This window comes from Coloeus monedula (genome assembly GCF_965178545.1).
Source record: "Coloeus monedula genome assembly, chromosome: 33".
Lineage (NCBI taxonomy): Eukaryota > Metazoa > Chordata > Aves > Passeriformes > Corvidae > Coloeus > Coloeus monedula.
Window position 1 is genome coordinate 2,046,291 of NC_138813.1, and position 20,875 is coordinate 2,067,165.

Here is a 20,875-nt window from a genome sequence, read left to right on the forward strand (position 1 = left end):
AATGCCCGAGTCCCTTTGGGAGGGTCCCTGATTTTGGGGGGGGGTCCCAGGGGGGTCCCTTTATTTTGGGGGGGGTCCCCTGAATGCCCGAGTACCTTGGGGGGGTTTCCTTTATTTTGGGGGGGGTCCCAGTACCTTTGGGGGGATCCCAGGGGGGTCCCTTCATTTTGGGGGGGGTCCCACAATGCCCGGGTACCTTTGGGGGGGTCCCTTAATTTTGGGGGGGGTCCCAGGAGTGCCCCACTCCCTTTTGGGGGGGTCCCAGGGGGTTCCCTTTATTTTGGGGGGGGTCCCACAATGCCCGAGTCCCTTTGGGGGGGATCCCTGATTTTGGGGGGGGGCTCCCAGTACCTTTGGGGGGGGTCCCAGGGGGTCCCTTTATTTTGGGAGGGGGTCCCAGTACCTTTGAGGGGGGTCCCAGGGGGTTCCCTTTATTTTGGGGGGGGTCCCCACAATGCCCGAGTACCTTTGGGGGGGTTCCCTTTATTTTGGGGGTGTCCCAGTACCTTTGGGGGGGGGTCCCTGCGGGGGTCCCTTTATTTTGGGGGGGGGTCCCCTGAATGCCCGAGTACCTTGGGGGGGTTTCCTTTATTTTGGGGGGGGTCCCAGTACCTTTGGGGGGATCCCAGGGGGGTCCCTTCATTTTGGGGGGGGTCCCACAATGCCCGAGTACCTTTGGGGGGGTCCCTTAATTTTGGGGGGGGTCCCAGGAGTGCCCCACTCCCTTTTGGGGGGGTCCCAGGGGGTTCCCTTTATTTTGGGGGGGGTCCCACAATGCCCGAGTCCCTTTGGGGGGGATCCCTGATTTTGGGGGGGGGAGTCCCAGTACCTTTGGGGGGGGTCCCAGGGGGTCCCTTCATTTTGGGGGGGGGTCCCAGTACCTTTGAGGGGGGTCCCAGGGGGGTCCCTTTATTTTGGGGGGGGTCCCCACAATGCCCGAGTACCTTGGGGGGGGTCCCTTAATTTTGGGGGGGGTCCCAGGGGGTTCCCTTTATTTTGGGGGGGGGTCCCACAATGCCCGAGTACCTTGGGGGGGGGTCCCTTAATTTTGGGGGGGGTCCCAGGGGGTTCCCTTTATTTTGGGGGGGGTCTCCACAATGCCCGAGTACCTTTGGGGGGGTTCCCTTTATTTTGGGGGTGTCCCAGTACCTTTGGGGGGGGGTCCCTGCGGGGGTCCCTTTATTTTGGGGGGGGGTCCCCTGAATGCCCGAGTACCTTGGGGGGGGTTCCCTTTATTTTGGGGGGGGTCCCAGTACCTTTGGGGGGGTCCCTGGGGGGGTTCCCTTCATTTTGGGGGGGGGTCCTGTCCCTCGGGGGGACCCCCCGAGTCCGTCCAGCGAGCGGGGGGGGGAGGGGTGGATGAGACCCCCCCTCCTATTTTTTTTTGGGGGGGGGGGTCCCTGGCAGTGCCGCAGCTCCTTTTTTGGGGGGGGGGGAGGGGTCCCAAAATCACGCCCCCTCCTCAGAGGCCGCGCAAGGCGCGGGGGGGTCCCCAAAATCGGGGGGGGGCGCCCCAAAATCGGGGGGGCTCGGGCAGAGCACGTAACGCCCGGGACCCCCCCCCTCGCTGGCGGGGGGCTCCTGGGGGGGGTCCGGGAGGGTTTTGGGGGTCCCGGGGGTGCCCCCGGCCGCCCCCCCCTCGGCCATGTTGACGTAGAGGGGGTCGGGGGTCGCGGGGGGGGGGGGCAGCCCCCGCAGGAGCCCCCCCAGGGCCCCCCCCAGCTCCTCGAAGGTCGGGCGGGCGCGGGGGTCCGCGGCCCAGCAGCGGCGCATCAGCGCGTACCTGGGGGGAGGGGGCGTCGGAAATGGGGCTGGGGGGGCTGGAATGGGTCTGGGGGGGTCAGAAATGGGTCTGGGGGGGCTGGAATGGGTCGGGGGGGGTCGGAAATGGGTCTGGGGGGGCTGGAATGGGTCTGGGGGGGCTGGAATGGGTCGGGGGGGTCGGAAATGGGTCTGGGGGGCTGCAATGGGTCTGGGGGGGCGGAAATGGGTCTGGGGGGGTCAGGAATGGGTCTGGGGGTGTCGGAAATGGGTCTGGGGGGTCGGAAATGGGTCTGGGGGGTGGAAATGGGTCTGGGGGGAGCTGAAATGGGTCTGGGGGGGTCAGAAATGGGTCTGGGGGGCTGAAATGGGTCTGGGGGTGTCAGAAATGGGTCGGGGGGGCTGAAATGGGTCTGGGGGTGTCAGAAATGGGTCGGGGGGGCTGCAATGGGTCTGGGAGGGCTGGAATGGGTCTGGGGGTGTCAGAAATGGGTGGGGGGGGTCAGAAATGGGTCTGAAGGGCTGGAATGGGTCTGGGGGTGTCGAAAATGGGTCTGGGGGTGTCAGAAATGGGTCTGGGGGTGTTGAAAATGGGTCGGGGAGGCTGGAATGGGTCTGGGGGGCTGGAATGGGCCTGGGCGTGTCAGAAATGGGTCTGGGGGGAGCTGAAATGGGTCTGGGGGGAGCTGAAATGGGTCTGGGGGGGCTGGAGTGGGTCTGGGGGTCAGAAATGGGTCTGGGGGTGTCAGAAATGGGTCTGGGGGGGTCAGAAATGGGTCTGGGGGTGTCGAAAATGGGTCTGGGGGTGTCAGAAATGGGTCTGGGGGTGTTGAAAATGGGTCGGGGAGGCTGGAATGGGTCTGGGGGGCTGGAATGGGCCTGGGGTGGTCGGAAATGGGTCTGGGGGTGTCAGAAATGGGTCTGGGGGGTGGAAATGGGTCTGGGGGTCAGTGGGGGTCAGTGGTCACTCGGGGGTCACTCGGGGGTCAGTGGTCACTCACAGGCGGGGTGGGCAGTGCGGGGGGGTCAGTGCGAGGCAGGGGGGTCAGTGGGTGTCAGTGGTCACTCAGGGGTCACTCAGGGGTCAGTGGTCACTCACAGGTGGGGTGGGCAGTGCGGGGGATCAGTGTGGGTCTGGGGGGGTCAGTGGGGGTCAGTGAGGGTCGGTGGGGGTCAGTGTGGGTCAGTGGTCACTCGGGGGTCACCCGGGGGTCAGTGGTCACTCACAGGCGGGGCGGGCAGTGCGGTGGCGCCCCCAGGCGGTGCCCCCCCCTCAGGTACTCGAAGACTTCTCCGTTCTCCAGCCCCGGGTACGGGGTCAGGCCCCGGGCGGCGATCTCCCACATGGTCACTCCGAATGACCACTGCCGGACACAGAGTGACCGCTGAGACAGCCCGGACACAGCCCCCATCTCCCACATGGTCACTCCGAATGACCACTGCCGGACACAGAGTGACCGCTGAGACAGCCCGGACACAGCCCCCATCTCCCACATGGTCACTCCGAATGACCACTGCCGGACACAGAGTGACCGCTGAGACAGCCCGGACACAGCCCCCATCTCCCACATGGTCACTCCGAATGACCACTGCCGGACACAGAGTGACCGCTGAGACAGCCCGGACACAGCCCCCATCTCCCACATGGTCACTCCGAATGACCACTGCCGGACACAGAGTGACCGCTGAGACAGCCCCCATCTCCCACATGGTCACTCCGAATGACCACTGCCGGACACAGAGTGACCGCTGAGACAGCCCGGACACAGCCCCCATCTCCCACATGGTCACTCCGAATGACCACTGCCGGACACAGAGTGACCGCTGAGACGGCCCGGACACAGCCCCCATCTCCCACATGGTCACTCCGAATGACCACTGCCGGACACAGAGTGACCGCTGAGACAGCCCGGACACAGCCCCCATCTCCCACATGGTCACTCCGAATGACCACTGCCGGACACAGAGTGACCGCTGAGACGGCCCGGACACAGCCCCCATCTCCCACATGGTCACTCCGAATGACCACTGCCGGACACAGAGTGACCGCTGAGACAGCCCGGACACAGCCCCCATCTCCCACATGGTCACTCCGAATGACCACTGCCGGACACAGAGTGACCGCTGAGACAGCCCGGACACAGCCCCCATCTCCCACATGGTCACTCCGAATGACCACTGCCGGACACAGAGTGACCGCTGAGACAGCCCGGACACAGCCCCCATCTCCCACATGGTCACTCCGAATGACCACTGCCGGACACAGAGTGACCGCTGAGACAGCCCGGACACAGCCCCCATCTCCCACATGGTCACTCCGAATGACCACTGCCGGACACAGAGTGACCGCTGAGACAGCCCGGACACAGCCCCCATCTCCCACATGGTCACTCTGAGTGACCACTGCTGGATGGAGCGGTCACAGGGGGGTCACTGCGGGGTCACTGAGGGGTCATTTCCTGTGTGGTCACTCTGAGTGACCACTGAGTGGACAGAGAGGTCACTGCGGGGTCACTGAGGGGTCATTTCCTCTGTGGTCACTCTGAGTGGACAGTGGGGTCACTGCGGGGTCACTGAGGGGTCATTTCCTGTGTGGTCACTCTGAGTGACCACTAAGGGTCACTGCGGGGTCACTGAGGGGTCACTGAGGGGTCATTTCCCACATGGTCACTCTGAGTGACCACTGAGTGGACAGAGGGGTCACTGCGGGGTCACTGAGGGGTCATTTCCTGTGTGGTCACTCTGAGTGACCACTAAGGGTCACTGAGGGGTCACTGAGGGCTCCTGGGTTGGGTTTTTGGGGTTTTTGGGGTTTTTGGGGGATTTTGGGGGCATTTTTTTGTATTTTGGGGTTTGGGGGGTCCCTGGTTCCATTTTTGGGGTGATTTTGGGGCTTTTATGGGATTTCGATGGATTTTGGGGGGTTTGGGGGGTTTTCTGCCTTTTTGGGTTTTTTTAATGGGATTTTTTGGGTTTTTTTCGGGATTTTGGGGGTTTGGGGATTTTTTTTTTATTTTTTTTGATTTGGGGGTTTTTGGTGTCCCCGATTCCGTTTTTTGGGGTGAATTCGGGGCTTTTGGGTTTTTAAATGGAATTTTAATGCGATTTTCGTGGGTTTTCATGGGTTTTTTATGGGATTGGGGGGTTTATGGGATTTCCGTGGTTTTTGGGGGTTTTTGGGGGGATTTTTTTGGATTTTGGGGGCTTTGGGGTCCCCGATTCCATTTTTGGGATGATTTTGGGGTTTTTTTATGGGATTTTAATGGGATATTTTGGGGGGTTTATGGAATTTTTGTGGGATTTTGATGGGATTTTGACGTTCCTGGGTCAGTTTTTTTGGAGGTTTTGGGGGTTTTGGGGAAAATATGGGGTTTTTTGGGGTCCCCGAGCCCATTTTTGGGGTGATTTTGGGTCTTTTGGCCTTTTAAATGGGATTTTTACAGGATTTTGGGGTTCCTGGGTCAACTTTTGGGGGCATTTTTGGGTTTTTAGGGTTTTCAGGGTCCCCGAGTCAATTTTGGGGGTTTGGGGGGTTTGGGGCTTTTAAATGGGATTTTTTCTGGGATTTTGATGGGATTTTGATGTTCCTGGGTCAACTTTTGGGGGCATTTGTGGGGTTTTCGGGTTTTTGGGGTCCCCAAGTCCATTTTTGAGGTGATTTTGGGCGTTTCAATGGGATTTTGATGGGATTTTGATGTTCCTGCGTCAACTTTTGGGGACATTTTTGGGGTTTTAGGGTTTTTGGGGTCCCCGAGTCTGGTTTTGGGGTGATTTTGGGGAGTTTTGGGTCTTTAAGTGGAATTTTGATGGGATTTTGACACTCTTGGGTCAACTTTTGGGGGGCATTTTTGGGGTTTTAGGGTTTTCAGGGTCTCTGAGTCCATTTTTGGGTGGTTTTTGGAGGTTTGGGGTTTTTTTATGGGATTTTGATGCGATTTTGATGGATTTTTTCTGGGATTTTGATGGGATTTTGATGTTCCTGCGTCAACTTTTGGGGGCATTTGTGGGGTTTTCGGGTTTTTGGGTTCCCCGAGTCCAGTTTTGGGGTGATTTTGGGGAGTTTTGGTTTTTTTAATGGGATTTTGATGGGATTTTGGGGTTCCTGGGTTAACTTTTGGGGGCATTTTTGGGGTTTTAGGGTTTTCAGGGTCCCCAAGTCCATTTTTGGGGTGCTTTTGGGGCTTTTGGGTTTTTAAATGGGATTTTGATGTTCCTGGGTCAGTTTTTTTGAGGTTTTGGGGGGGTTTTGAAAAATACTGGGGTTTTGCAGTCCCCGAGCCCATTTTGGGGGGTTTTGGGCTTTCTAATGGGATTTAATGGGATTTTTTATGGGATTTTGGGATTTTAGGGTTTTCAGGGTCCCCGAGTCCATTTTTGGGGGGATTTTTTGAGTTTTGGGGTTTTTTTATGGGATATTTATGGGATTTTGATGGGATTTTGGGATTCCCAGGTCAACTTTTGAGGCGTTTTTGGGGTTTTAGGGTTTTCAGGGTCCCCAAGTCCATTTTTGGGGTGCTTTTGGGGCTTTTGGGCTTTTAAATGGGATTTTGATGTTCTTGGGTCAGTTTTTTTGAGGTTTTGGGGGGGTTTTGAAAAATACTGGGGTTTTGCAGTCCCCGAGCCCATTTTGGGGGGTTTTGGGCTTTCTAATGGGATTTTGATGGGATTTTTGATGGGATTTTGGGGTTTTAGGATTTTCGGGGTCCCCGAGTCCATTTTTGGGGGGATTTTTTGAGTTTTGGGGTTTTTTTATGGGATATTTATGGGATTTTTATGGGATTTTGGGATTCCCGGGTCAACTTTTGAGGCGTTTTTGGGGTTTTAGGGTTTTCAGGGTCCCCGAGTCCATTTTTGGGGTGCTTTTGGGGCTTTTGGGCTTTTAAATGGGATTTTGATGTTCCTGGGTCAGTTTTTTTGAGGTTTTGGGGAGGTTTTGAAAAATACTGGGGTTTTGCAGTCCCCGAGCCCCTTTTGGGGGGTTTTGGGCTTTCTAATGGGATTTAATGGGATTTTTGATGGGATTTTGGGATTTTAGGGTTTTCGGGGTCCCCGAGTCCATTTTTGGGGGGATTTTTTGAGTTTTGGGGTTTTTTTATGGGATATTTATGGGATTTTGATGGGATTTTGGGATTCCCGGGTCAACTTTTGAGGCGTTTTTGGGGTTTTAGGGTTTTCAGGGTCCCCGAGTCCATTTTTGGGGGGATTTTTTGAGTTTTGGGGTTTTTTATGGGATATTTATGGGATTTTGATGGGATTTTGGGATTCCCAGGTCAACTTTTGAGGCGTTTTTGGGGTTTTAGGGTTTTCAGGGTCCCCAAGTCCATTTTTGGGGTGCTTTTGGGGCTTTTGGGCTTTTAAATGGGATTTTGATGTTCCTGGGTCAGTTTTTTTGAGGTTTTGGGGGGGTTTTGAAAAATACTGGGGTTTTGCAGTCCCCGAGCCCATTTTGGGGGGTTTTGGGCTTTCTAATGGGATTTTGATGGGATTTTTGATGGGATTTTGGGGTTTTAGGGTTTTTGGGGTCCCCGAGTCCATTTTTGGGGGGATTTTTTGAGTTTTGGGGTTTTTTTATGGGATATTTATGGGATTTTGATGGGATTTTGGGATTCCCGGGTCAACTTTTGAGGCGTTTTTGGGGTTTTAGGGTTTTCAGGGTCCCCAAGTCCATTTTTGGGGGGATTTTTTGAGTTTTGGGGTTTTTTTATGGGATATTTATGGGATTTTGATGGGATTTTGGGATTCCCGGGTCAACTTTTGAGGCGTTTTTGGGGTTTTAGGGTTTTCAGGGTCCCCGAGTCCATTTTTGGGGCGATTTTGGGGGTTTTTGGGGTCTCACCACGTCGCTCTTGGTGGTGTAGACGCGGTCAGCCAGGCTCTCCAGGGCCACCCACTTGACGGGCACGGGGGCGCCTCGGCCCTGCCGGTAATACTGGGACCCCCCCACCTGCTTGGAGAGCCCGAAATCGGCCACGCGGACGCGGAGCTGCTCGTCCAGCCTGGGGGGACACCGGGACACTGGCACCCGCGGGGCCCCCAATCCCCAAATCCCCAAAAAAATCCCCCAAAAATCCCCCCAAATCCCCAAAGCCCCGAAGGCCAAAAATCCCCAAAGGCCAAAAATCGCCAAGTCCCCAAATCCCAAAAATCCCCAAAGGCCAAAAATCCCCAAAGCCCAGAAATCCCCAAAGTCCCATAAAAATCCCCAAATCTCCAAATCCCCAAATCCCAAAAATCCCCAAAGCCCAAAAATCCCCAAATCTCCAAATCCCAAAAATCCCCAAAGCCCAAAAATCCCCAAAGCCCAAAAATCCCCAAAGCCCAAAAATCCCCAAAGTCCCATAAAAGTCCCCAAATCTCCAAATCCCCAAATCCCAAAAATCCCCAAATCCCAAAAATCCCCAAGTCCCCAAATCCCAAAAATCCCCAAATCCCAAAAATCCCCAGGTCCCCAAATCCCAAAAATCCCCAAATCCCAAAAATCCCCAAAGCCCAAAAATCCCCAAAGCCCAAAAATCCCCAGGTCCCCAAATCCCAAAAATCCCCAAAGCCCAGAAATCCCCAAAGCCCAAAAATCCCCAAATCCCAAAAATCCCCAAATCCCAAAAATCCCCAAAGCCCAAAAATCCCCAAAGCCCAAAAATCCCCAAATCCCAAAAATCCCCAAAGCCCAAAAATCCCCAAATCCCAAAAATCCCCAAAGCCCAAAAATCCCCAAGTCCCAAAAATCCCCAAAGCCCAAAAATCCCCAAAGTCCCATAAAAGTCCCCAAATCTCCAAATCCCCAAATCCCAAAAATCCCCAAATCCCAAAAATCCCCAAAGCCCAGAAATCCCCAAATCCCAAAAATCCCCAAGTCCCCAAATCCCAAAAATCCCCAAATCCCAAAAATCCCCAGGTCCCCAAATCCCAAAAATCCCCAAATCCCAAAAATCCCCAAAGCCCAGAAATCCCCAAAGCCCAAAAATCCCCAAATCCCAAAAATCCCCAAAGCCCAAAAATCCCCAAATCCCAAAAATCCCCAAAGCCCAGAAATCCCCAAATCCCAAAAATCCCCAAAGTCCCATAAAAATCCCCAAATCTCCAAATCCCCAAATCCCAAAAATCCCCAAATCCCAAAAATCCCCAAATCCCCAAATCCCAAAAATCCCCAAAGTCCCAAAAATCCCCAGGTCCCCAAATCCCAAAAATCCCCAAAGCCCAAAAATCCCCAAGTCCCAAAAATCCCCAAATCCCAAAAATCCCCAAATCCCAAAAATCCCCAAAGCCCAGAAATCCCCAAAGCCCAAAAATCCCCAAAGTCCCATAAAAATCCCCAAATCCCAAAAATCCCCAAATCCCAAAAATCCCCAAAGCCCAAAAATCCCCAAGTCCCCAAATCCCAAAAATCCCCAAATCCCAAAAATCCCCAAATCCCAAAAATCCCCAAAGCCCAGAAATCCCCAAAGCCCAAAAATCCCCAAAGTCCCATAAAAATCCCCAAATCTCCAAATCCCAAAAATCCCCAAAGCCCAAAAATCCCCAAAGCCCAAAAATCCCCAAATCTCCAAATCCCCAAATCCCAAAAATCCCCAAATCCCCAAATCCCAAAAATCCCCAAATCCCAAAAATCCCCAAAGCCCAAAAATCCCCACGTCCCAAAAATCCCCAAAGTCCCATAAAAATCCCCAAATCTCCAAATCCCCAAATCCCAAAAATCCCCAAGTCCCCAAATTTCCAAATCTCCAAATCCCAAAAATCCCCAAATCCCAATAATGCCAAAGCCCCTAAATCCCAAAATCCCAGATCCCAAAACATCCCCAAAATCCCCAAATCCCCAAAATCCCCAAATCCCCAAAGCCCCAAATCCCCCAAATCCCAAAACATCCCAAAAATCCCCAGGTCCCCAAATCCCAAAAGTCCCATAAAAATCCCAAATTTCCCAAATCTCCAAATCCCAAAAATACCCAAATCCCAATAATACAAAATCCCCAAAATCCCAAAACCCAAAACATCCCCAAAATCCCAAAAATCCCCAAATCCCAAAAATCCCCAAATCTCCAAATCCCCAAATCCCAAAAATCCCCATGTCACCAAATCCCAAAAAATTCCAAAAATCCCCCAAATCCCAATAATGCAGAATCCCCAAATCCCCAAATCCCAAAAATCCCAAAAATCTCCAAATCCCCAAATCCCAAAAATCCCCAAATCCCAAAAATCCCAAAAATCCCTCAAGCCCCAAATCCCTAAATCCCAAAAATCCCCAAAATCCCAAAATCCCCAATCCCAAAAGTCCCATAAAAATCCCCAAATCGCCAAATCTCCAAATCCCCAAAATCCCATAATAATCCCAAATTTCCCAAATCCCCAAATCCCAAAAATCCCCAAATCTCCAAATCCCCAAATCCCCAGATCTCCAAATCCCCAAACCCCAAAAATCCCCAAAATCCCTAAAAATCCCCAAACCCCAAAAATCCCCAGCTCCCCAAATCCCAAAAGTCCCCAAAAAATCCCCAAAATCCCCCAAAATCCCCAAACCCCAATAATGAAAAATCCCCCAAATCCCCAAAAATCCCAAATTTCCCCAAAGCCCCCAAATCCCAAAAATCCCAAAATCCCCCAAATCCCCAAAATCTCAAAAAAATCCCCAAATCCCAAAAGTTCCATAAAAATCCCAAATTTCCCAAAAAATCCCGAATTTCCCCAAAAATCCCCAAATCCCCAAAAATTCCAAAATTTCCCAAAAATCCCCAAATCCCAATAATGCAAAATCCCCAGAATCCCAAAATCCCAAATCCCAAAACATCCCAAAAATCCCAAAAATCCCCATTTTCCCAAAAAATCCCAAAATCCCAAATCCCAAAAATCCCCCAAATCCCTAAATCCCAATAATGCAAAATCCCCAAATCCCCAAATCCCGAAAATTCCAAAAATCCCCAAAATCCCCGAACCCCGAAAATGAAAAATCCCAAAAATCCCAAAAATCCCAAAAGTCCCAAAAGTCCCAAAATCCCCAGAAGTCCCCAAAATCCCCAAATCCCAAATCCCAAATCCCAAATCCCAAATCCCAAATCCCAAATCCCAAATCCTGTCATCTGCATCCCACCCCAATGGCCCCCGTGTCCCCAGTAACCCCCCAGTATCCCCCAGTCCGTCCCAGTGCTCCCAGCCCCCCCCAGTCCCTCCCAGTGCTCCCAGCCCCCCCCAGTCCCTCCCAGTGCTCCCAGTCCCCCCCAGTCCCTCCCAGTCCCTCCCAGTGCTCCCAGTATCCCCAGTACCCCCAGTCCCCCCCAGTGCCCCCCAGCCCCCCCCAGTCCCTCCCAGTGCTCCCAGTCCCCCCCAGTCTCTCCCAGTGCTCCCAGTCCCTCCCAGTGCTCCCAGTCCCCCCTGTACCCCCCAGTCCCTCCCAGTCTCCCCAGTACCCCCAGTCCCCCCCAGTCCCTCCCAGTGCTCCCAGTCCCCCCCAGTCCCTCCCAGTGCTCCCAGTCCCCCCCTAGTCCGTCCCAATGCTCCCAGTCCATCCCAGTGCTCCCAGTCCATCCCAGTGCTCCCAGTCCGTCCCAGTGCTCCCAGCCCCCCCAGTCCCTCCCAGTGCTCCCAGTCCCCCCCTAGTCCGTCCCAGTGCTCCCAGTCCCCCCCTAGTCCGTCCCAATGCTCCCAGTCCGTCCCAGTGCTCCCAGTCCCTCCCAGTGCTCCCAGCCCCCCCAGTCCCTCCCAGTGCTCCCAGTCCCCCCCAGTCCCTCCCAGTGCTCCCAGTCCCCCCCAGTCCCTCCCAGTGCTCCCAGTCTCCCCAGTCCCTCCCAGTGCTCCCAGTCCCCCCCAGTCCCTCCCAGTGCTCCCAGTCCCCCCCTAGTCCGTCCCAGTGCTCCCAGTCCGTCCCAGTGCTCCCAGTGCTCCCAGCCCCCCCAGTCCGTCCCAGTGCTCCCAGTCCCCCCCAGTCCCTCCCAGTGCTCCCAGTCCCCCCCAGTCCCTCCCAGTGCTCCCAGTGCTCCCAGTCCCCCCCAGTCTCCCCAGTGCTCCCAGTCCCCCCCAGTCCGTCCCAGTGCTCCCAGTCCCCCCCAGTCCCCCTCAGTCCCCCCCAGTCCCTCCCAGTGCTCCCAGTGCTCCCAGTCCCTCCCAGTACCCCCAGCCCCCCCAGTACCCCCCCGTACCCCCCAGTCCCTCCCAGTGCTCCCAGTCTCCCCAGTCCCGCCCAGCCCCCCCAGTTCCTCCCAGTGCTCCCAGTATTCCCAGTATCCCCAGTCCCTCCCAGTGCTCCCAGCCCCCCCAGTCCCTCCCAGTGCTCCCAGTCCCCCCCAGTCCGTCCCAGTGCTCCCAGTCTCCCCAGTGCTCCCAGCCCCCCCAGCCCGTCCCAGTGCTCCCAGTCCCTCCCAGTTCCTCCCAGTGCTCCCAGTCTCCCCAGTCCCTCCCAGTGCTCCCAGTCCCCCCCAGTCCGTCCCAGTGCTCCCAGTCTCCCCAGTGCTCCCAGCCCCCCCAGTCCCTCCCAGTGCTCCCAGTCCCCCCAGTCCCTCCCAGTGCTCCCAGTCCCCCCCAGTCCCTCCCAGTGCTCCCAGTCTCCCCAGTCCGTCCCAGTGCTCCCAGTCCCCCCCAGTCCCTCCCAGTGCTCCCAGTCCCCCCCAGTACCCCCCAGTGCTCCCAGCCCCCCCAGTCCCCCCAGTCTGTCCCAGTGCTCCCAGTCCGTCCCAGTGCTCCCAGTGCTCCCAGCCCCCCCCAGTCCCTCCCAGTGCTCCCAGTCCGTCCCAGTGCTCCCAGTCCCTCCCAGTGCTCCCAGCCCCCCCAGTCCCTCCCAGTGCTCCCAGTCGCCCCCAGTCCGTCCCAGTGCTCCCAGTCCCCCCCAGTCCGTCCCAGTGCTCCCAGCCCCCCCAGTCCATCCCAGTGCTCCCAGTCCCGCCCAGTTCCTCCCAGTGCTCCCAGCCCCCCCAGTCCCTCCCAGTGCTCCCAGTCTCCCCAGTCCCCCCCAGCCCCCCCAGTCCCTCCCAGTGCTCCCAGTCCCCCCCAGTCCCTCCCAGTGCTCCCAGTCGCCCCCAGTCCGTCCCAGTGCTCCCAGTCTCCCCAGTGCTCCCAGCCCCCCCAGTCCGTCCCAGTGCTCCCAGTCTCCCCAGTGCTCCCAGCCCCCCCAGTCCGTCCCAGTGCTCCCAGTCTCCCCAGTGCTCCCAGCCCCCCCAGTCCCTCCCAGTGCTCCCAGTCCCCCCCAGTCCCTCCCAGTGCTCCCAGTCCCCCCCAGTCCCTCCCAATGCTCCCAGTGCTCCCAGTCCGTCCCAGTGCTCCCAGTCTCCCCAGTGCTCCCAGTCCGTCCCAGTGCTCCCAGCCCCCCCCAGCCCCCCCAGTCCGTCCCAGTGCTCCCAGTCTCCCCAGTACCGCACATGCAGTTCCTCGCCGCGAGGTCCCGGTGCACGAAGTTCCTCTGGCTCAGGTAGCTCATCCCGGCCGCGATGTCGGCCATGAACCGCAGCAGCGTGCGGGGGGACAGCGCCTGCGGGCACCGGCACCCTCCGGGACGGCCCCAAAAATCCCAAAAACATCCCCAAAAAATCCCCCAAATCCCAAAAAAATCCCCCAAAAAATTCCCAAAAAAATCCTAAAAAAGTCCCCCAAAAAATCCCCCCCCAAATGCCCCAAACCGCAGCAGCGGGCGGGGGGACAGCGCCTGCGGGCACCGGCACCCTCAGGGACGGCCCCAAAAATCCCAAAAACATCCCCAAAAAATCCCCCAAATCCCAAAAAAATCCCCCAAAAAATTCCCAAAAAAATCCTAAAAAAGTCCCCCAAAAAATCCCCCCCCAAATGCCCCAAACCGCAGCAGCGGGCGGGGGGACAGCGCCTGCGGGCACCGGCACCCTCAGGGATGGCCCCAAAAATCCCAAAAACATCCCCAAAAAATCCCCCAAAATCCCAAAAAACATCCCCAAAAAATCCCCCCCAAAATGCCCCAAAATCCTAAAAAAAGTCCCCAAAAAAATCCCCCCCCAAATGCCCCAAACCGCAGCAGCGTGCGGGGGGACAGCGCCTGCGGGCACCGGGACGCTCAGGGACGGCCCCAAAAATCCCAAAAACATCCCCAAAAAATCCCCCAAATCCCAAAAAAATCCCCCCAAAAATTCCCAAAAAAATCCTAAAAAAGTCCCCCAAAAAATCCCCCCCCAAATGCCCCAAACCGCAGCAGCGGGCGGGGGGACAGCGCCTGCGGGCACCGGCACCCTCAGGGACGGCCCCAAAAATCCCAGAAACATCCCCAAAAAATCCCCCAAAATCCCAAAAAAATCCCCCAAAAAATCCCCCCCAAAATGCCCCAAAAAATCCCAAAAAAATCCCCCCCCAAATGCCCCAAACCGCAGCAGCGGGCGGGGGGACAGCGCCTGCGGGCACCGGCACCCTCAGGGATGGCCCCAAAAATCCCAAAAACATCCCCAAAAAATCCCCCAAAATCCCAAAAAACATCCCCAAAAAATCCCCCCCAAAATGCCCCAAAATCCTAAAAAAAGTCCCCAAAAAAATCCCCCCCCAAATGCCCCAAACCGCAGCAGCGTGCGGGGGGACAGCGCCTGCGGGCACCGGGACGCTCAGGGACGGCCCCAAAAATCCCAAAAACATCCCCAAAAAATCCCCCAAATCCCAAAAAAATCCCCCCAAAAATTCCCAAAAAAATCCTAAAAAAGTCCCCCAAAAAATCCCCCCCCAAATGCCCCAAACCGCAGCAGCGGGCGGGGGGACAGCGCCTGCGGGCACCGGCACCCTCAGGGACGGCCCCAAAAATCCCAGAAACATCCCCAAAAAATCCCCCAAAATCCCAAAAAACATCCCCAAAAAATCCCCCCCAAAATGCCCCAAAATCCTAAAAAAAGTCCCCCAAAAAATCCCCCCCCAAATGCCCCAAACCGCAGCAGCGGGCGGGGGGACAGCGCCTGCGGGCACCGGCACCCTCAGGGACAGCCCCAAAAATCCCAAAAACATCCCCAAAAAATCCCCCAAATCCCAAAAAAATCCCCCCAAAAAATCCCCCCCAAAATCCTAAAAAAAATCCCAAAAAAATCCCCCCCCAAATGCCCCAAACCGCAGCAGCGGGCGGGGGGACAGCGCCTGCGGGCACCGGGACGCTCAGGGACGGCCCCCAAAATCCCAAAAAACATCCCCCAAAAAATCCCCCCCAAAATCCAAAAAAATCCCCCAAAAAATTCCCCCCAAAATGCCCCAAAAAATCCCCCCAAAAAATCCCCCCCCAAATGCCCCAAACCGCAGCAGCGGGCGGGGGGACAGCGCCTGCGGGCACCGGGACGCTCAGGGACGGCCCCAAAAATCCCAAAAACATCCCCAAAAAATCCCCCCCAAAATCCCAAAAAACATCCCCCAAAAAATCCCCCCCAAAATCCAAAAAAATCCCCCAAAAAATCCCAAACAAATCCCCCTAAACATCCCCCAAAAATCCCCCAAAATCCCCAAAAAATCCCCAAAAAATCCCCAAAAAATTCCCCAAAAAATCCCCCCCAAAATCCCAAAAAATTCCCAAAGAATCCCCAAAACATCCCCAAAAAATCCCCAAGAAATCCCAAAATCATCCCCAAAAAATCCCCAAAACATTCCAAAATATCCCATAAACATCCCCAAACATCCCAAAAACATCCCCCCAATCCCCCCAAAAATCCCCCAAAAATCCCAAAAACATCCCCAAAAAATCCCCCAAAATCCCAAAAAACATCCCCCAAAAAATCCCCCCCAAAATCCAAAAAAATCCCCCAAAAAATCCCAAACAAATCCCCCTAAACATCCCCCAAAAATCCCCCAAAATCCCCAAAAAATCCCCAAAAAATCCCCAAAAAATTCCCCAAAAAATCCCCCCCAAAATCCCAAAAAATTCCCAAAGAATCCCCAAAACATCCCCAAAAAATCCCCAAGAAATCCCAAAATCATCCCCAAAAAATCCCCAAAACATTCCAAAATATCCCATAAACATCCCCAAACATCCCAAAAACATCCCCCCGATCCCCCCAAAAATCCCCCAAAAATCCCAAAAACATCCCTAAAAAAATCCCCCAAAAATCAAAAAAAATCCCCCAAAAATCGCCCCCAAAATGCCAAAAGAATCCTCAAAAAATCCCCCCCAAAATCCCCAAAAAATCCCCCAAAATCCGCAAAAAAATCACCCAAAATCCAAAAAAAATCCCCCAAAAATCCCAAAACATTTCCCCCCAAATCCCCAAAAATTCCCCCCAAAATTGCCCCAAAATGCCAAAACAACCCCTAAAATCCCCCAAAAATTCCCCAAAAAATTCCCCCCCAAAGAAAAATCCCCCCAAAATCCCCAAAAATTCCCAAAAATATCCCCAAAAAAATCCCTAAAAAATTCCCCCCAAGTCCCCCCAAAATCCCAGAAAAATCCCCAAAAGAATCCCCCCAAAATCCCAGAAAAATCCCCCAAAAAATGCCCCCAAAATCCAAAAAAATCCACCCAAAATCCAAAAAAATCCCCCCAAAATCGCCCCCCAAACGCCAAAAGAATCCCCAAAAAATCCCCCCCAAATCCCCAAAAATCCCCCCAAAATCCCCCCAAAATCCAAAATCCCCCCAAAATCCCAAAACATTTTCCTCCAAATCCCCAAAAATTCCCCCCAAAATTGCCCCAAAATGCCAAAATAACCCCAAAAATCGCCCCTAAAATCTCCCAAAAATTCCCCAAAAATAAAAAAAATCCCCCCAAAATCCCCAAAAATTCCCAAAAATATCCCCAAAAAATCCCTAAAAAATTCCCCCCAAATCCCCCCAAAATCCCAGAAAAATCCCCAAAAAAATCCCCCAAAAATCCAAAAAAATCCCCCCAAAATCCAAAAAACTCCCCCCAAAATCGCCCCCAAAATGCCAAAAGAATCCCCAAAAAATCCCCCCCAAATCCCCAAAAATCCCCCCAAAATCCCCCCCAAAATCCAAAATCCCCCCAAAATCCCAAAACATTTTCCTCCAAATCCCCAAAAATTCCCCCCAAAATTGCCCCAAAATGCCAAAATAACCCCAAAAATCGCCCCTAAAATCCCCAAAAAGTCCCCAAAAAATTCCCAAAAAATAAAAAAAATCCCCCCAAAATCCCAAAAAATTCCCAAAAATATCCCCCAAAAAATCCCTAAAAAATTCCCCCCAAATCCCCCCAAAATCCCAGAAAAATCCCCAAAAAAATCCCCCAAAAATCCAAAAAAATCCCCCCAAATCCAAAAAAATCCCCCCAAAATCGCCCCCAAAATGCCAAAAGAATCCCCAAAAAATCCCCCCAAAAATCCCCCAAAAATCCCCCCAAAATCCAAAATTCCCCCAAAATCCCAAAACATTTTCCCCCAAATCCCCAGAAATTCCCCCCAAAATCGCCCCAAAATGCCAAAATAACCCCAAAAATCGCCCCTAAAATCTCCCAAAAATTCCCCAAAAAATTCCCCCCAAAGAAAAATCCCCCGAAAATCCCCAAAAATTCCCAAAAATATCCCCAAAAAAGTCCCTAAAAAATTCCCCCCAAATTCCCCCAAAATCCCAAGAACATCCCCCAAAAAATCCCCCAAAAATCCCAAAAAATCCCCCCCAAAATCCAAAATCCCCCCAAAATCCCAAAACATTTTCCTCCAAATCCCCAAAAATTCCCCCCAAAATCGCCCCAAAATGCCAAAATAACCCCAAAAATCGCCCCTAAAATCCCCAAAAAGTCCCCAAAAAATTCCCCAAAAATAAAAAAAATCCCCCCAAAATCCCAAAAAATTCCCAAAAATATCCCCCAAAAAATCCCTAAAAAATTCCCCCCAAATCCCCCCAAAATCCCAGAAAAATCCCCAAAAAAATCCCCCAAAAATCCAAAAAAATCCCCCCAAATCCAAAAAAATCCCCCCAAAATCGCCCCCAAAATGCCAAAAGAATCCCCAAAAAATCCCCCCAAAAATCCCCCAAAAATCCCCCCAAAATCCAAAATTCCCCCAAAATCCCAAAACATTTTCCCCCAAATCCCCAGAAATTCCCCCCAAAATCGCCCCAAAATGCCAAAATAACCCCAAAAATCGCCCCTAAAATCTCCCAAAAATTCCCCAAAAAATTCCCCCCAAAGAAAAATCCCCCGAAAATCCCCAAAAATTCCCAAAAATATCCCCAAAAAAGTCCCTAAAAAATTCCCCCCAAATTCCCCCAAAATCCCAAGAACATCCCCCAAAAAATCCCCCAAAAATCCCAAAAAATCCCCCCCAAAATCCAAAATTTCCCCAAAATCCCAAAACATTTTCCTCCAAATCCCCAAAAATTCCCCCCAAAATCGCCCCAAAATGCCAAAATAACCCCAAAAATCGCCCCTAAAATCCCCAAAAAGTCCCCAAAAAATTCCCCAAAAATAAAAAAAATCCCCCCAAAATCCCAAAAAATTCCCAAAAATATCCCCAAAAAATCCCAAAAAAATTCCCCCCAAATCCCCCCAAAATCCCAAGAACATCCCCCAAAAAATCCCCCAAAAATCCCAAAAAATCCCCAAAAAATCGCCCCCAAAATTCCCCAAAAATCCCAAAACATTTTCCCCCAAATCCCCAGAAATTCCCCCCAAAATCGCCCCAAAATGCCAAAAGAATCCCCAAAAATCGCCCCTAAAATCTCCCCAAAAATCCCCAAAAAATTCCCCCCAAATCCCCCCAAACATCCCAAAAAATCCCCCCAAAAAATTCCCCCAAAAAATGCCCCCAAATCCCCAAAAAATCCCCCCAAATTTCTGGGATTTTGGGGTTTTTTGGGGGCATTTTGTGGGATTTGGGGTTTGGGGGATTTGTGGATTTGGGATTTTTGGGGGAATTTTTGACATTTTTGATGGGATTTTTTTGGGACTTTCAGGGATTTTGATGGGAATTTTGGGGGTTTTGGGGGGATTTTGGGGATTTTTTGGGGATTTGGGAATTTTTTGCGGGATTTGGGGTTTTTGTGGGATTTTGGACTTTTTTAATGGGATTTTTTTAGGACTTTCTGGGATTTTAGTGGGGTTTTTTGGGTTTTTTTTTTTTTTTTTGATTTTCGGGATTTGGGGTTTTTTGGTGGGATTTGGGGTTTTTTGTGGGTTTTTGATTTTTTTAATGGGATTTTTTTGGGACTTTCTGGGATTTTGATGGGATTTTTTGTGGGATTTCTGGGATTTTTGGGATTTGGGGATTTTTTGGTGGGATTTGGGGTTTATTGTGGGTTTTTGTGGGATTTGTGGGATTTGTGGATTTGGGATTTTTGGGGGATTTTTGACATTTTTGATGGGATTTTTTTTGGATTTTCAGGGATTTTGATGGGAATTTTGGGGGTTTTGGGGGGATTTTGGGATTTTTTGGGATTTTTTGTGGGATTTTTTCTGGGATTTCTGGGATTTTCTGTGGGATTTGGGGTTTTTTGTGGGTTTTGCGGGGTTTGTGGATTTGGGATTTTTCTATGGGATTTTTTACATTTTTTATGGGATTTTTTGGGTTTTTTTGGGATTTCCGGGATTTCTGGGATTTGGGGTTTTTTGGGGCATTCTGTGGGATTTTGACATTTTTAATGGGATTTTTTTGGGCCTTTCTGGGATTTTGATGAAATTTTTTGAGGGATTTTTTTGGGGGATTTCTGGGATTTGTGGGATTTGGGGTTTTTTGTGGGTTTTTGCGGGATTTGTGGATTTGGGATTTTTGATGGTATTTTTGCCTTTTTTGGGGGGACTTTCTGGGATTTTTATGGGAATTTTGGCGGATTTTTTGGGACTTTCTGGAATTTTTTAGGGGATTTTTGTGGGATTTTGGGGATTTTTTTGGTGGGATTTGCGGGGTTTGTGGGATTTGTGGATTTGGGATTTTTGATGATTTTGATGGGATTTTTTGGGGAATTTTAGGGGTTTTTTTGGGATTTCTGGGATTTGGGGTTTTTTGTGGGATTTTGGTGTTTTTATGGGATTTTTTGAGGGATTTCTGGGGCTTTTAATGGGATTTTTTATGATTTTTGGGGGGATTTTCTGGGATTTGTGGGGATTTTGGGGTTTTTGTGGGATTTGAGGATTTGGTGGGATTTTTTGGGATTTGGGGGTTTGTGGATTTGGGGTTTTTGTGGGATTTTGGTGTTTTTATGGGATTGTGGGACTTTGGAACTTTTTCATGGGGTTTTTCTGGGATTTTTTTGTGGGATTTTGGGGATTTCGGGATTTTTTGGTGGGATTTGGGGTTTTTTGTGGGATTTGAGGGGTTTGTGGATTTGGGATATTTCTATGGGATTTTTGACGGGATTTTTTGGTGGGATTTTTGACATTTTTAATGGGATTTTTTGGGGACTTTCTGGGATTTTTATGGGAATTTGGGGTATTTTTGGGATTTCCTGGATTTCTGGGATTTGGGGTTTTTTTGTGGGATTTTGGTGTTTTTATGGGATTTTTTGGTGGGACTTTGGAAGTTTTTCATGGGATTTTTGGGGGATTTTTGTGGGATTTTCGTGATTTGGGGTTTTTTTGTGGGATTTGAGGGATTTGTGCATTTGAGATTTTTTGTGGGATTTTAGACTTTTTTTATGGGATTTTTTTGGGATTTTTGACATTTTTAATGGGATTTTTGGGGGACTTTCTGGGATTTTTATGGGAATTTGGGGTATTTTTGGGATTTCCGGGATTTCTGGGATTTGGTGGTTTTTTAATGGGATTTCAGGGGTTTGTGGATTTGGGATTTTTTGTGGGATTTTGGATGGTTTTGATGGGATTTTTTGGAGGAATTTTAGGGGGTTTTTGAGGATTTCTGGGATTTGGGTTGTTTTGTGGGATTTTGGTGTTTTTATGGGATTTTTGGGTGGGACTTTGGAAGTTTTTCATGGGATTTTTGGGGATTTTTTGGGGATTTTTGTGGGATTTTCGTGATTTGGAGTTTTTTTGTGGGATTTGAGGGATTTGTGCATTTGGGATTTTTTGTGGGATTTTAGACTTTTTTGATGGGATTTTTTTGGGATTTTGGACATTTTTAATGGGATTTTTGGGGACTTTCTGGGATTTTTATGGGAATTTTGGGGGTTTTTGTGGGATTTCCGAGATTTCTGGGATTTGGGGTTTTTTGGGGGACATTTTGTGGGATTTGGGGGCTTGTGGGATTTGTGGATTTGGGATTTTTTGGGGGATTTTTTGGACATTTTTGATGGGATTTTTTGGGGA

General features: G+C 51.7%; 1 protein-coding gene across 1 annotated transcript in view; it reads right to left on the bottom strand.

Moving 5' to 3' along the window:
• Nucleotides 1–1,449: 1,449 nt before the first annotated feature.
• Nucleotides 1,450–20,875, bottom strand: part of AXL (AXL receptor tyrosine kinase) — a gene marked incomplete at both ends in the record, with an annotated part of 28,811 nt that continues 9,385 nt past the window's right edge. Inside the window, 4 exons of the mRNA XM_082299661.1 lie at nucleotides 1,450–1,783; nucleotides 2,989–3,125; nucleotides 7,598–7,757; nucleotides 13,101–13,210. Of these exons, the coding sequence (XP_082155787.1) occupies nucleotides 1,450–1,783; nucleotides 2,989–3,125; nucleotides 7,598–7,757; nucleotides 13,101–13,210 (741 nt within the window). The remainder of the gene's footprint in view (nucleotides 1,784–2,988; nucleotides 3,126–7,597; nucleotides 7,758–13,100; nucleotides 13,211–20,875) is intronic.